This window comes from Pseudophryne corroboree, chromosome 4 (genome assembly GCF_028390025.1).
Source record: "Pseudophryne corroboree isolate aPseCor3 chromosome 4, aPseCor3.hap2, whole genome shotgun sequence".
NCBI lineage: Eukaryota > Metazoa > Chordata > Amphibia > Anura > Myobatrachidae > Pseudophryne > Pseudophryne corroboree.
Genome location: NC_086447.1, coordinates 466,605,487 through 466,621,192, shown reverse-complemented (window position 1 = coordinate 466,621,192; position 15,706 = coordinate 466,605,487). Strand labels below are relative to the sequence as shown.

The following is a 15,706-nucleotide window of genomic DNA, read 5'->3' as shown; positions in this document are numbered from 1 at the left end:
TTTAGTCACATCTGGACAAGATCATGCCAGTATCCCTGGGTCATAGATTTTATTTCTACTGCGGGGTACACTGGGCTCCACAAGGAAAGACATAATAGGGGTGTAGAGTAGGATCTTGATCCGAGGCACCAACAGGCTCAAAAGCTTTGACTGTTCCCAGAATTCATAGCGCCGCCTCCTCAATAACCTCGCCTCGCTGCACAGGATCTCAGTTTTGTAGTTGGTGCCGCAGATAGCAGGCACATAACATAGGGGCTGCTCTGGGCAGCCCTAAGAAGAGCTTTTTGAGAAGAAAAGTGAAGACTTCAAGGGCTGCAGCAGTGTGTACATGTCTAGTGACATTCACTGCTGCAGCTCCATCTCTCCCCAGCGGCGCTCTACACTCCCAAGCCCTGGTTGCCGGGTAACTACAGCAGGAGGCTCCGGTTTTCTTCTAAAGTCAGGCACACACGACGGGGGCTCTCCGGGATCGCGTGGCCGCGCTTCGGGAGGTGGTGAGTGGGTCCCGCTCGTGGGACCCGTACTTTATCGCGATACGGCGCGGCCAGTGGGAGGCGGGCGCGCGCGCTGGCAGTGGACACTGTGGCAGTACAGGCAATCTCACTAGATCACCAGGGCATGGGTGCAGGTCAGGTTTTCCCTTAAAACCATTTTACTAGTAGCCCACATTACCCAGTGGTTTTGCCAGCAGGGGGATAAGGCTTAGACCTGGAGCCCCTCCTCCAGCCCCAGGGCGCCATTTCCAGCAAATGTTCCCACCCTGGAGCTGCATATCTGTCTCTCCCTCACTCCCTGTCAGTGTCTTGGCGCCATTTTCTCAGCTACACTGTTCCTGGGACTGCTTGGGCAAATCCTCCTGTGTAAAGCCGCCTGGTTGTCAGCGCTGTGACTTTACATGACACTTAAGTATTCTACATGTCAATTAGACAGTGTTAGTTAAGAAAGAGTGCATTTAGTCAGGGTTCTCTGGTACAAGTACCCTGTGATAAACATCCAGTTCTTACTGTGCAGTGTTATATCTATTGACTACATAGCTATATAAGCTGGTCCAGTGCAGTATTATTGTTAGTAATAACCTCTGCATTGTATAACTGTGACTATATGTGTGTGCATTAGCTTGCTGAGTGGTTTCCATTTCGTGTCTCTCACTCAACTTGCTATCCCTATATTCTATAACCTGAGGGGGCTTGGTGCGGCAGGTTTTATAATTATATTGGAGTTTCAAAAGATATACTTTAATACGTATTTTTCTCTGTGATTTTAGTCACCATATCTCTCCTGTATCTCTGCTTGTGCTGACTACACTGCGCAGGGGTTTGGGTAAGAGGTATTGTGCTACTGCCAATTGTACTGTGTTACCTGATACTACAAGTTATATCATGTCTGCTTCTGAGGGTAACGGTTCTGGGGCTGAACACACTGCCGGTGTTGCTGAAGCCACAGACCCCTATGAGGAGACTATAGCAGCTGTGGGCTCTGGTTCTGGGGGCTCCTTGCCCCCCAGTGGGACTGTTGCAACGGGGTACATAATAACCCACCGTGGGCTACTTTCTCCACGCTTCTACATACGCTAGTTACTAAACTAACACCCCCTATGGGACCTCCTATGCCGGTACAACCGTATGTGGTCCCCGCAGCTGACCCACCTTGGGCGGACAATTTATCTGCTCAATTGAAGAAGTTGAATCAGTCCTTTACTACTAAAAAGTCTGACCCTCGCTCGCCTAAGACCAAGGGGTCCTCTAAGCGAGCTCTTATCTCCTCACAATCCACTGCTGTCACTGACACCTTGTCTGATGAAGATGGCACTTACACTGACTCCACAGATTCTGACACAGATACTGCTGATGGGGAGGGTAGTTTACATGTGGGTGTTCCTAATCTTTTGGAGGCTATTAAGTTCATTTTACAGATTACGGATTATCCCGAGCCATCCGCCCCTCCTAAGAAACCAGATAGGTTCAAGCGTCAGAAGGTGGTTAAACAAGTTTTACCTCACTCTGACCACCTAGTGGATATACGTCAGGAACCCTGGCACAGCCCGGGTACGAAGTTTGTGCCTCAAAAGTAGATGATGGCTCGCTATCCCCTCGCTCCAGAGCTGGGGCTAGGATGGTGGTTTCCTCAGCTTTACCTGTCACTACCATTACGTCTCTAAAAGAGCCTACGGATAAACGTGTAGAGGGTTGTCTGAAAGCAATTTACACCCTCACGGGTGCTGCACAAAGGCCCACTATTGCAGCAACATGGGCTGCAGAGGCTATTGAAGCATGGGCCTTGGAGTTAGAAGCTGAAATCTCTTCTGACCATGCTAGACAATGCTTGTCATATATTGTCACAGCTTCTCACTATATTAAAGAGGCGGCTTCTGATGCCGGTATCCTGGCAGCCAAGGCCTCAGTCCTGGCTCGCCGGATATTGTGGCTGAGATACTGGTCTGTGGATCTGGACTCTAGAAAAACCCTGGAGGTACTCCCTTTCAAGGGAGATATTCTGTTTGGGGAGGACTTAAATAAGATAGTGGCTGACTTGGCTACTGCCAAAACTGCCTGTCTGCCAAGTACCGCTCCTTCTGTGTCAAAGGCTAAAGTTACTTCCTTTCGCCCCTTTCGTCCTTCAGGTATAGCAAAAGGTCAGGTGTACAACAAGCAGGCCCGCACTTCCAAACCTGGTAAGCCGAAGCCCAAAAGAGCCTGGGCTGCCCGTCAGCCAGCAGCCAAGACCGATAAGCCTGCCGCATGACGGGGCGGGCCTCCCCCTGGGGGATCCAGGGTGGGGGGACGGCTTCTAGGGTATACCCAGGAATGGTTGAAGACCACTTCAGATGCCTGGGTACGGGAAGTCATCACTCGAGGTTACGCCATAGCCTTCAAAAACTGTCCCCCTCATCGATTTTGCCTGACAGACATCCCGTTGGACCAGAAAAAGGCAAACACTCTACATTCGGTGGTACAGACCCTCCTGGATACAGGAGTCGTAGTACAGGTGCCTCTTGCTCAGAGGGGCCGGGGGTACTATTCTCTGCTGTTTCTGGTCCCGAAACCGAATGGGTCCTCCCGACCCATTCTCAACCTCAAGGCATTGAACAAGTTTGTGAAAGTTTCCAAGTTCCGTATGTAAACCCTTCGCTCTATAGTTCTGGCCTTGGAACCTGGGGACTACATGGTCTCCCTGGACATACAGGATGCTTACCTGCATATTCCTATAGCAGTGTCACATCAGCAATACCTGAGGTTTGCGATTGGCAACCTCCATTACCAGTTATAGGCGTTACCTTTTGGTTTAACTACAGCTCCACGAGTCTTCACCAAAGTTATGGTGGTGATGACGGTGGTACTCCGCCGTCAAGGGGTCAGGATACTGTCGTATCTGGACGACTTGTTAATCCTGGCAAATTCCCCAGAAATTCTCCTACATCGCCTGGATATGACTGTCCAGTTTCTACAAGCCCACGGGTGGCTCATCAACTAGAAGAAATCCTCCCTGGTCGCTGCTCAGAGCATGGTGTACCTGGGAGCGCTATTGGACACTCACAACCAGCGGTTGTTCTTGTCTCAAGAGAAAGTCCTGAAGCTTTAGGACAGGATTCGTTGCTTCCTTTCTCGTCCGCAAGTGTCGATACATTCGGCGATGCAGGTGCTGGGCCTCATGGTATCAGCATTCGACATGGTGGAGTATGCTCAATTTCATTCTTGCCCCCTCCAGTGGCGGATTCTAGCCAAGTGGGACGGCCTGCCTTACCGGATTAGGTCTCACATGATCTCATTGACTCCGGAGGTCCGTCTGTCGCTGCTTTGGTGGCTCCAGGACCAACGATTGTGCAGGGGCCGTCCCTTCTGGATATCCGACTGGGTCCTGTTGACAACAGATGCCAGTCTCAGAGGTTGGGGAGCGGTGCTGGAGCAACACTCCCTTCAGGGTCGGTGGACCAAGGAGGAATCTCTACTCTCGATCAACATTCTGGAATTGTGGGCGGTCTTCGCGTTGAACCTAGCCCAACATTTAATTCAGAACCGTCCTATTCAAGTACAATCGGACAACACCACCACAGTGGCTTACATAAATCATCAAGGCGGCACTCGAAGCCGTTTGGCAATGAAGGAGGTCTCACGGATTCTACATTTGGCGGAACGCCATCTACCGGCCATATCGGCAATATTCATTCCGGGAGTCCTGAATTGGGAAGCGGACTTTCTCAGTCGTCAGGACGTACATGCCGGCGAGTGGGGCCTCCATCCAGAAGTGTTTCAACTCCTAGTGGAAAAGTGGGGCTTTCCAGACGTAGATCTGATGGCGTCTCGACACAATCACAAGGTTCCGGTCTTCGGAGCAAGGACAAGGGATCCTCAAGCAGCATTCGTGGATGCGCTGGCGGGGCCGTGGAGGTTTCGGCTGCCGTAAGTGTTCCCTCCGGTGTCACTCCTGCCCAGGGTAATTCGGAAGTTCAAGCAAGAAAGAGGAATTCTGCTTCTCATAGCTCCAGCGTGGCCCAGAGGGCACTGGTTCTCAGACCTGCAGGGCCTATCGTCATAGCGTCCAATTCTACTTCCACAACGCCCAGATCTCCTCGTTCAGGGCCCCTGTGCCTACCAGGACCTAGCCCGGCTGTCTTTGACGGCGTGGCTCTTGAAGCTTACGTCTTGAGGGCTAAAGGGTTTTCTGAGGCGGTCATTCAAACTATGTTGCGGGCCCGGAAACCGGCTTCTGCTCGGATTTACTATAGGGTCTGGCATTCTTACTTTGTTTGGTGCGCATCTCACGATTATGACGCTTCCAAGTTTAGTATAGCCAAGTTGTAGGCCTTTCTTCAGCAGGGCCTGGACTTAGGCCTGCGTCTGGCCTCCCTCAAGGTTCAAATATCTACCTTGTCGGTGTGGTTTCAGATAAAGATTGCGACCTTACCTGATGTGCATACCTTCACTCAGGGTGTGTTGCGTATCCAACCTCCCTATGTTCTGCCTGTGGCTCCTTGGGACTTGTCGGTGGTTTTGGAGGCATTACAAGAGTCACCGTTTGAACCTCTTGGTTCAGCTGATCTTAAGTGGCTTTCCCTTAAGGTGGTGTTTCTGCTGGCTATTGCATCAGCTAGAAGAGTGTCGGATTTGGGCGCCTTGTCTTGTAGTACCCCATATCTGATATTTCACCGTGACCGGGCGGTTCTTAGGACTCGTCCCGGTTATTTGCCTGAGGTGGTTTCCTCGTTCCACCTTAACCAGGAGATTGTGCTTCCGGCACTTGTTTCTCCTGATCTGTCTCCCAAAGAGCGGTCTTTGGATGTGGTACGGGCTCTCCATATCTATGTGAAGAGAACTGCTTCTATTAGGAAATCTGATTCTCTCTTTCTGCTGTTTGGATTTCACAAACGGGGCTGGCCTGCTCACAAGCAAACTTTGGCCAGATGGATTAGAATGGTGATTGCACATGCTTATGTGAGGGTTGGTCTATCAGCTCCTGCTCACATTACGGCCCATTCTACTCGGTCTGTTGGAACTTCTTGGGCGGCCCGCCGTGGTCATCTGTGAACACGTTCATAAGGTTCTATGCCTTCGATACTGCCACTTCCCAGGATGCTTCCTTTGGACGCCGGGTTCTTGTGCCCGCTACAGTGCGTCCCCTCCCATAAGGAACTGCTTTAGGACATCCCCTATGTCTTTCCTTGTGGAGCCCAGTGTACCCCGCAGCAGAAAACGAGTTTTATGGTAAGAACTTACCTTTGTTAAAACTCTTTCTGCGAGGTACACTGGGCTCCACAAGGCGCCCACCCTGACGCACTTAGCTTCTTTGGGTTGGTATGGCATTAGCCGCTGACACTTCTCCTGTCGTGAGAGTGTGGTGTATGTGGCTACTAACCGTTGTCGTCTCTTTTCCTACTACTGCATTGGGCTGGTTAACTAAAAACTGAGCTCCTGTGCAGGGAGGCGGGGTTATAGAGGAGGCGGCGCTATGCATTCTGGGAACAGTCAAAGCTTTTGAGCCTGTTGGTGCCTTGGATCAAGATCCTACTCTACACCCCTATGTCTTTCCTTGTGGAGCCCAGTGTACCTGCAGAAAGAGTTTTAACAAAGGTAAGTTCTTACCATAAAACTCGTTTTCCCAGGGCTACAGACTGGAGTTCCAGGAGCTCCCACCATTCAGATTCTTCAAATCAAGCTTACCAGGACGCCATTCAAAAACTGACCCAGGTCATTGTTCCAGTTCCACCTCACCTACAAAACAAGGGTTACTATTCCAGCTTGTTTATAGTACCGAAGCCGGACTGTTCGGTAAGACCGATTCTGAACCTCAAGTTGTTGAACCCGTACTCAACCCGTGTTCATATTCAAGATGGAGTCTCTGCAAGCAGTGATCTCAGGTATGGAGGAGAGGGAATTCCTAGTGTCTCTGGATATCAAGGATGCTTACCTTCATATTCCGATCTGGCCGCCTCATCAGGCTTATCTTCGGTTTGCACTGCAGGACTGTCACTACCAGTTCCAGGCCCAGCCATTTGGTCTCTCCACGGCACTGAGGGTGTTCACCAAAGTGATGGCAGAGATGATGTTACTACTCCGCAAACAAGGAGTGAACATAATTCCGTACCTGGACGATCTTCTGGTAAAGGCACCGTCCAGGGAGCGGATGTTGGACAACATTGAGCTCCCAACCAGACTACTCCTGGATCACAGGTCGATTCTGAACCTACCAAAATCTCACCTAGAACCAACACAGTGGCTTCCTTTCCTGGGAATGATACTGGACACAGAGTCTCAGAATGTATTCCTTCCCTTAGTAAAGGCAATGGTAATCCAGTCGATGGTTCGGGCTGTCCTGAAACCAACCCGGATCTCGGTGCATCTCTGCATATGCCTTCTGGGGAAAATGGTGGCCTCTTACGAGGCAATTGAGTATGGAAGGTTTCATGCAAGGCCCTTCCAGCTGGATCTGTTGGAAAAATGGTCCAGATCACATCTTCACATGCACCAGAGGATTTGTCTGTCTCCAAAAGCCAGGATCTCCCTCCTGTGGTGGTTACAAACTTCTCACCTCGTCGAGGGTCGGAGGTTCGGTATTCAGAATTAGATTCTGCTAACCACAGACGCAAGCCTCAGAGGTTGGGGCGCAGTCACCCAGGGGGTGCAGTTTCAGGGAAGATAGTCAAGTCAGGAAGTCGTCCTTCCAATAAACATCCTTAGAAACAGGCTATTCAGGTCCAGTCGGACAATGTGAGGTGGGTTCTTCTTGGGCGGCTGTCTGGGGTATCTCGGCTTTACAGCTCTGCCGAGCAGCTACTTGGTCAGGTTCGAACACGTTTGCTAAGTTTTACAAATTCGATACTTTGGCCTCTGAGGACCTTCAGTTTGGTCAATCAGTTCTGCAGGAGCCTCAGCATTCTTCCACCGGTTTGGGAGCTTTGGTACCTTCCCATGGTACTAAATGGATTCCCAGTATCCCCTAGGACGTAAGAGAAAATAGAATTTTAATTACCTACCGGTAAATCCTTTTCTCGTAGTCCGTAGGGGATTCGTAAAGTGATGGGGAACCCCAATTAGTGCACCGTGTCCTCTCGCAAAACTCGCTTCGCTCGCTATTCTTCGGGTAAGGTGCCTCGCTCCGCTACCACTTCGCTTGGCACAGGTTACCGTTCCAATCGTAGTCCACGTGGATCGTTAAGTATGAAAAAATTCAAACAATTTGAAAAACTCATGTCGACCTGTTGACCATGTCTACCTAATGCATGTCGACCTTCAGTCCCATTTGTGTCATATTTCTATGCAAAGCCTCTACAAAGAGAGAATCAGTGGTAAACCGACCATGTAGTAAAATTTTGTGTACACTGGAAACAATATGTGTGGGAGGAGTATGGTGAGAGCAGACATAAACAGAGCAGTTCATTAAACTGCAACAGGCAAAAATAAGACATGCTCCCCCTTGTTTTTGCTCCATTGTTTGCACTTTAAAGCATTTGTGCAATGTACAGTGTAAGTCATTGCTATGTTGGGCATCTGTCTCATCTGTTCATTTTGTCTAAAAAACTGAGGAGAGAAAAAAATACCTATTAGTTTGTATTTGATCCCAGGCAAAATGTTTCTTGATGTAAACTAAGTAAATGTCTTGACATAGTAAAACTACAGCATTCACATTATAGCCCTTTATTTCTCACTTGGACAAATGTCAGGGTCGGTGTGCATGTACAGTATAACACATTTCTAAACTAACATAGACACATAAAACCAGCTCCTGAAATCTGTATAATTGTGTCTGCCATATGTAAAATAGCTGTGTGTGTTTATATGTTGATTTTCCTACAGTATCTATTATTTAAAAAAAAAATCTCTCGGCCCATATCTAGAAATATATATTAAACCAATATACAAAAAAAGAAGACAGGTTTGCTTATGGCCATTTGAGATCTTCATTTCATTTTCTTTAATTATCATAATGAAGTCCAGCATGATTCAATGAGCAAATTACTTTCTAGCTAGCAATAATTTGTTAAGCAGAAGCACACTTGAAAATACTGTGTAGGCATAGGTAACCTCATTGCTGGATTCCTGTGCAGTTAATAATCATGTTGGATTCTCTGCAGCTAAGAAGGCCAGGGTTTAATTTGTTGATATGTCATGGTTCATTGCTGTCTTTGTTAGTGGCAAATGATATAATACCCAATTAGTACAAGCAGCGTAGGAGAGGAGTCTATCTCTTCAACTAGAGTGTTGTTGCTTGGGTCACCTCCCCAACCAAAACTCTCATCATTAAAGATGTGTATGATAAATAATAAAGGGTCACATGCTTACCAGAATATACTTTCCTGCATCGGGGAATCCTAACAAGTAAACAACTTGCTGTATGTAGGTGGATCATTTGTGTCAGTCTATGAATTCAGTGGGTGTAGCATTGTCTCAAAGATCTTTCATGTAAATGCAATTAACCAGAAAAATATTATTCTCAGCAAGACCAGCCTATATATTCCATGTGCGGAAAGTATAGAAATATGAATGAAATTATAACTTCTGTCTCATCTATAGGGGACACTGGAGTTAGTACCATTGAATACATACAGATATGTTACCACAACTAGATGTTTAATAAGGAAAGTCGATATCACCCTAAAACAGCACCAAAAATAAATGCTGACCTTTCTGGCTGATGTACATATAGTAATTGTCATTAAGTCCATCACTTACAACTTAAAATATTCCATCTCCTGAAGACTTATATACTAAGAGTGCCTTAGTTTAAGAGGCCAACAGACCTGTTTAATGTGATAATCAATGGACAAGGAAATGTATTATTGAAAAAAACTATTGCATTTTTTATTTAGCTTTAGCACCTTGTGGTAATAAGTCCTGTCTATTTTCAGAACCTGGCCCATACACATATGCTAACTGATGCTCTGGCTGAAATTAAAGAAAAGGATGCAAAATTGAAGCTATGCCAGGATGAAGAGAATTTGGTAAGAATATTTGGAGCAATTGTTCTGCTATTCTAGACATGAATTAAATGCACATTGTCCATATTATACATTATAGATCTGATATTCTGGGTAAAAGCCATTAGTGTATTGATGGGCCTACATAAACTACAGGTTGAGTATCCCTTATCCAAAATGTTTGGGACCAGAGGTATTTTGGATATGGGATTTTTCCGTATTTTGGAATAATTGCATACCATAATGAGATATCATGGTGATGGGACCTAAATCTAAGCACAGAATGCATTTATGTTACATATACACCTTATACACACATCCTGAAGGTAATTGTAGCTAATATTTTTTATAACTTTGTGCATTAAACAAAGTGTGTGTACATTCACACAATTCATTTATGTTCCATATACACCTTATACACACAGCCTGAAGGTCATTTAATACAATATTTTTAATAACTTTGTGTATTAAACATAGTTTGTGTATATTGAGCCATCAAAAAACAAAGGTTTCACTATCTCACTCTCACACAAAAAAGTCCGTAATTCGGAATATTCCGTATTTCGGAATATTTGGATATGGGATACTCAACCTGTACTAGGTTATACTTCATTTATATTACAAAATATGTCAGAGGTACCATACTGTGCTTATCAAGATGCGTACCTGCTCTCCTAGTGATACACACCTGCTCACTTTCTATGAGTTTCTTTTGCTAAAATACTGTCCATTTATGACTTTAATTAATCATTATATTAATTAGCCTTGGAAATGTCTTTATTACAGATAAAACTTCTGTGTATTCAAAAAAGCTAAAGCTCTTTTGCAGAATAGAAATGGTTCTGTGACTCTCTGTAAAGCTAGGAATTCCCCAACATATGTACACTCTCTAATCATTTATCTAAAGGCCCCTATACACCTGCAGCAAATTGTCGCAATTTCCCAATTCCCCAAAGCTTGGGTTGGGAAATCTGGAATATTTCACAAATTTAAAAATCTGTAATTCTCGATCCTGACGCAAATCGGGATTTTTAATACAGGTTGAGTATCCCATATCCAAATATTCCGAAATACGGAATATTCCGAAATACGGAATTTTTTGAGTGAGAGTGAGATAGTGAAATCTTTGTTTTCCGATGGCTCAATGTACACAAACTTTGTTTAATACACTAAGGTATTAAAAATATTATATTAAGTGACCTTCAGACTGTGTGTGTATATGGTGTATATGAAACATAAATGATTTGTGTGAATGTACACACACTTTGTTTAATGCACAAAGTTATTAAAAATATTGGCTAAAATTACCTTCATGCTGTGTGTATAAGGTGTATATGAAACATAAATAAATTCTGTGCTTAGACTTACGTCCCATCGCCATGATATCTCATTATGGTATGCAATTATTCCAAAATACGGAAAAATCCGATATCCAAAATACTTCTGGTCCCAAGCATTTTGGATATGGGATACTCAACCTGTATGAATTTTTAATATTTTGTAAAACCGCAAGGAGTACTGTATAGAGACTCATTTGACACTACATAGAACTCAAATTTTTCACAAATAACAATGATCAATGCACAATATGAAAAGGGGGGCCTACACATATATATTATAAGTGTTTAATTTAAAATCTATATTTGTATCTGATTTGCATAGTTTGGCTATTAACTTCAATATATTTCTATTGTGTGCTGCTATTCTTAAGGGTTATCCAATTAGAGGTGAAAATTTTGGATCACCCTTTTCTCCCGAACCCAGTGAAACCTGTGTGTGTTTCGGTAGAAACAATAGGGCTGTTTCCGGGAATTTGTTTTCTCCTGCCTGAGGCAGGTGAGACAAAATTCCTGGTAAGCTGCGTCTCACGCCGGCTTATCGGGGCTAATTGTATAGCCCCCCCGACGGGACAATTAGCCACAGTAAATTACCACGGCTAATTGGATACCCCCCTTAGTGTTCTATGTACTGTCCATGAAGAAATTCTGCCAGTCTCATCTCAGTTAAGTATGACAAAGGGAGGGAGTCCCAGCTCGAGTTTGGCAGCTGTGTATACATAAAAGGTCATTGCAATGTAAATCAGCTATGCATATGGGCGAATATACACATTATTTATGTGCATGCCATTTGGGAGCAACATGTGCTGTATTTCTGCATCAGGCCTTTAGTATTAAAGTCATGTTGTGTGCACTTTGTTGTAGGATCCCCTGGTGATTAACCTTCCCAGTCCTGGACCTCTCACATCTGCAGTGGTCTTATTCCTGCATAGTATGAAGGAGACTGGAAAGGAACCCATGATTCCAAAAATGCTCTTCAGCCAGCTCTGCCAAAAGTAAGTAATAGATCTTTTTCTTATTTATCTTAAGCTGGATAAACACTAGATGACTTTTTTGATTTGTAATTCAGTGACAAATCGTAAAGATAAATCATCCACATCGTCCCGTGTGTACGCACTATTGTGCGCTCCTGTGAGTTTTCGTCTTTTGCTTGGCCCTACATGCTGCTTAATTTCAGGATGTTATTAACAAAGTTTAGCACATCGTGCAGTGTGTATGCACTACCTACATATATACCTGATATTTCTCTAACATCCATAAGGGATACTGGGTCACTTATTACGATGGGGTATAGATGGGGTCCAAAGGAGCCAATGCATTTTAAATTTCTTCAACTGGGTGTGCTGGCTCCTCCCCTCTATGCCCCCTCCTACAGCCAGTTTAGAAAAATGTGAGAGGATGCACACTCTGGAGCTCCAGAGGATTTTTTCTTCAGTTTATTTTAAACTTTGTTATTTTCGGTATACTGTTTGGGCAGCAGTATACCGGCACCATGGGAGTTGGGGGAGGGGGGGGGGGGGGGCGGGCCGTGCGGGTACCAGTCTCTTCAGGCATCAGAACCGCTTCCCAGCTGTAGGACCACCGTCCTGAGAGGTTGTTGGTACCGCAGGGCATTGCGCCTTGGCAAACGCAATCGCAGCACGCCGCACACCCCTAACATAAGCCCGAAGGTGAGAAGAGTGGTGAGTACAAACCGGGGCCCCGGTTCTTGGTGTGGCGCACTCGCAGGGGCAGCATACGGTACCCTCCCTGGGGGGACCCGCTATAGCCCCCCTGTGTACCCTAACAGCAGTGGTGTAAACTAGCATTCATGTGATGTTTTACACTTATTAGGAGGCTTTGCCAGTATAAATATCTACATAGCTCTGGCGCCGTTACAGGAGGCGGAGCTTCCTCAGAGCAGGTCCAGCGGCATTTTGGCGCCTTCTTCTGCTTACAGCTGCAGCAGCAGGCACACATAGCTCCTCCAGACACTCCAGTATATGCGGGAAACTGGTACAGGGGTGTAAAACAGGGGGAGAGCCGCTATTGTAAACACATCTAGTGTCCTGCAGAGAAGGACAAGTAATCCGGTTTCTACTGTGATATAGATATATATATATATATATATATATATATATATATAGACAGTTCCATAGGACAGCACAACCATACAAAAAGGTGAAATCGGTGCCTTCCGTTAGGTGCTCAATAGCCGAGAGCCCAAATAGCATGTAGATACGGCGGCACTCAGAAATAAACGATGCAAACACAGGTATAGCTTCAACGTTTCGATGGTTTAATCCATCGTCATCAGGAATAACAATACAATACAAACTGACCACTCTTATCCCCTTCACTACACCACGTGAACCGGCTGCGTCCCGGGACGGGAAGCACGGCGCACACTGACGTCATATTCCCCGACCCGTCACATCACAGCCGGATAAAATTAAAAACATGAAACCGATTTCAGTGACTGTTGATACAAAACGTATAGAAAACATAATATACTTAATAGAAAGTATAGCCATACATTCAATACACAGTATAGCAAGTATAACTGATGTGTTATAGTGGCACCACAATAAATAAGGCCATTATTGATAATAAGCAGCTTACAGAACATTTATACTCATGCAGAGCGGAAACTATACTCAGAGTATTGTAGCAGTAGAATACCAAAAAACAGATGCAAAAAACAGAGTGTAATCAGGGTTAAATAAAACAATTCAACTAAAGGAAACAATGTAATCCCAAATTTTCATTAAGTCCTCTCGGAGAGAGAGTACCAAGGTCAAAGATCCATTTACTTTCACATTTGAGAAGTTTCAAAGATCAATCTCCACCCCTAGAATCTAGGGGAATGTGATCAATGATAGTATATCTAAGAGATGAGAGATTATGACCCACTTGATGAAAGTGACGCGCCACCGGCTGGTCACTTTTACCTGTCTCTCTAGCGCAGCCCTTATAGCTGAACGATGTGCCGCCATACGTTCACGCAGGGTCCTTTCGGTTTTCCCTACATAAATTAGCCCACATGGGCAAGTTAGTAGGTAAACTATGAACTTGGTAGTGCTGGTCACTACATGCCGAATCGGTAATCGCTTCCCACTGTGCGGATGGGGAAAACTGTTACCCGTAATTAAAGATCTGCAAGTCGTACAATTGATACATTTATAACAACCATTTCTCTTACGTCCTAGAGGATGCTGGGGACTCCAAAAGGACCATGGGGTATAGACGGATCGGCAGGAACTTGGGCACACTACAAAGACTTAAACTGGGTGTGAACTGGCTCCTCCCTCTATGCCCCTCCTCCAGACCTCAGTTAGACTTTGTGCCCAGGAGTGAATGGACACACACTAGGGGAGCTCTACTGAGATTCTCTAAAAGACTTTATGTTGGGTTTTTTATTTTCAGGTAGACCTGCTGGCTACAGGCTCCCTGCAGCGTGGCAGTGAGGGGAGAGAAGCAGGACCTACTTCTTCTTAGTTCAAGGGCTCTGCTTCTCGGCTACTGGACACCATTAGCTCCAGAGGGTTCGATCACTTGGTCCGCCTAGCTGCTTGTTCCCGGAGCCGCGCCGTCACCCCCCTCACAGAAGCCAGAAGAAAGAAGCCGGGTGAGTATTAGAAGAACAGAAGACTTCAGTGACGGCAGAAGACTTCAGTAACGGAGGTAACATGCAGCGGTCGCGCTGCGCTCCATGCTCCCACACACCAAAGCACTCACAGGGTGCAGGGCGCTGGGGGGGGGAGCGCCCTGGGCAGCAAGTTACTGATCTTTTAAAACACGGCTGGCATTAAAAGCTTTATCGGTGCCTCGGCACCGTGTCCCATACCCCTGCCAGCATAGCGCATCAGACACGCCAGTGACTCCCGCGCCGACGGCTCATGAGGGCGCAGGGGGGGGGGGAGGGGGGGGGAGGGGGGGGGAGGGGGGGGGGGGGGGCGCCCTGGGCAGCATGTTATACACTGGTTCAGGGTGTAAACTCTATATATTAGGGTAGTCCGTGTCCCGTCCCCCGCCAGCATGAAGCAGCGCTGCGCGCCACTAACTCTCGCGCCGAAGGCTCACGAGGGTGCAGGGCGCAAGGGGGGGGGGGGGCGCCCTGGGCAGCATGATATACACTGTTTTAACGGTGTGGACCTTATATACAGTGTGTAGACACTGTATAAGGTCCCCCGCTGGGAAAGAGAAGGTATATTTTTAGCGGGCTGAAGCGCCGAGAAGGGGTGGGGCTTCACCCTCACATCTCTTTCAGCGCCATTTTCCTTCATGTCCCCGCCGTTGTTCAATCGTGAGGGGGGCACAGTGTTTAGATTATAACACTTAGGTGGTTAAATGGGAGTATACCATGTACCCTGGGTTTCCCTGGTCAGAATGCCCACTATACCTTTTTAGTTGACATATGTCGACAGGATTCAGTAATCTGTCACTAAAGGGGGATCGCTGTCGGCATCATTGACGCCTATTTGTACTCGAAGCAGTTTATGCAGTGTCAGCAGGTCGGTAATTGATTACTTGGCTAAAGGGAACACTATTTGGGTGACACAGTTGTATGCGGGCGACCCTGTCGGCACCAACTGTTTTTACTGAGAGTAACTTAACAGGCTGTAACTGCCTTAAGTCAGTATATATATATGTATTTGTATATATATGTTTGGTACGGTTCCTTGGGCATGTAACTCAAGCACTGATATGGTAGTAGGTGGGAGAGTCTTAGAAAGTTTATTTAGGTATTTTCTACTCGGACCTCTCGGGGTCGTCAGATGGTTATTTTACCTGGTTACTACTCCCGGTTTGTCGACAAATACTAGGGTTTCTGTCGACCATATGGTTTCCTGTCTGATCTACAACTGGGGCATGTCAGCACACGGTCATACACATACAGTACACAATACTGTCACTAAGGACCCTACGGTTCGAGACAATCCACTTATATGTATGTTATATATATATGTATAGGGGATAC

General features: G+C 46.1%; 1 protein-coding gene across 1 annotated transcript in view; it reads left to right on the top strand.

The window, feature by feature from the left end:
* The window catches only part of USP45 (ubiquitin specific peptidase 45), a 478,824-nt gene that overhangs the window by 241,929 nt on the left and 221,189 nt on the right, over window positions 1-15,706 (top strand). The window contains 2 exon segments of the mRNA XM_063917030.1: window positions 9,341-9,433; window positions 11,611-11,741. Of these exon segments, the coding sequence (XP_063773100.1) occupies window positions 9,341-9,433; window positions 11,611-11,741 (224 nt within the window).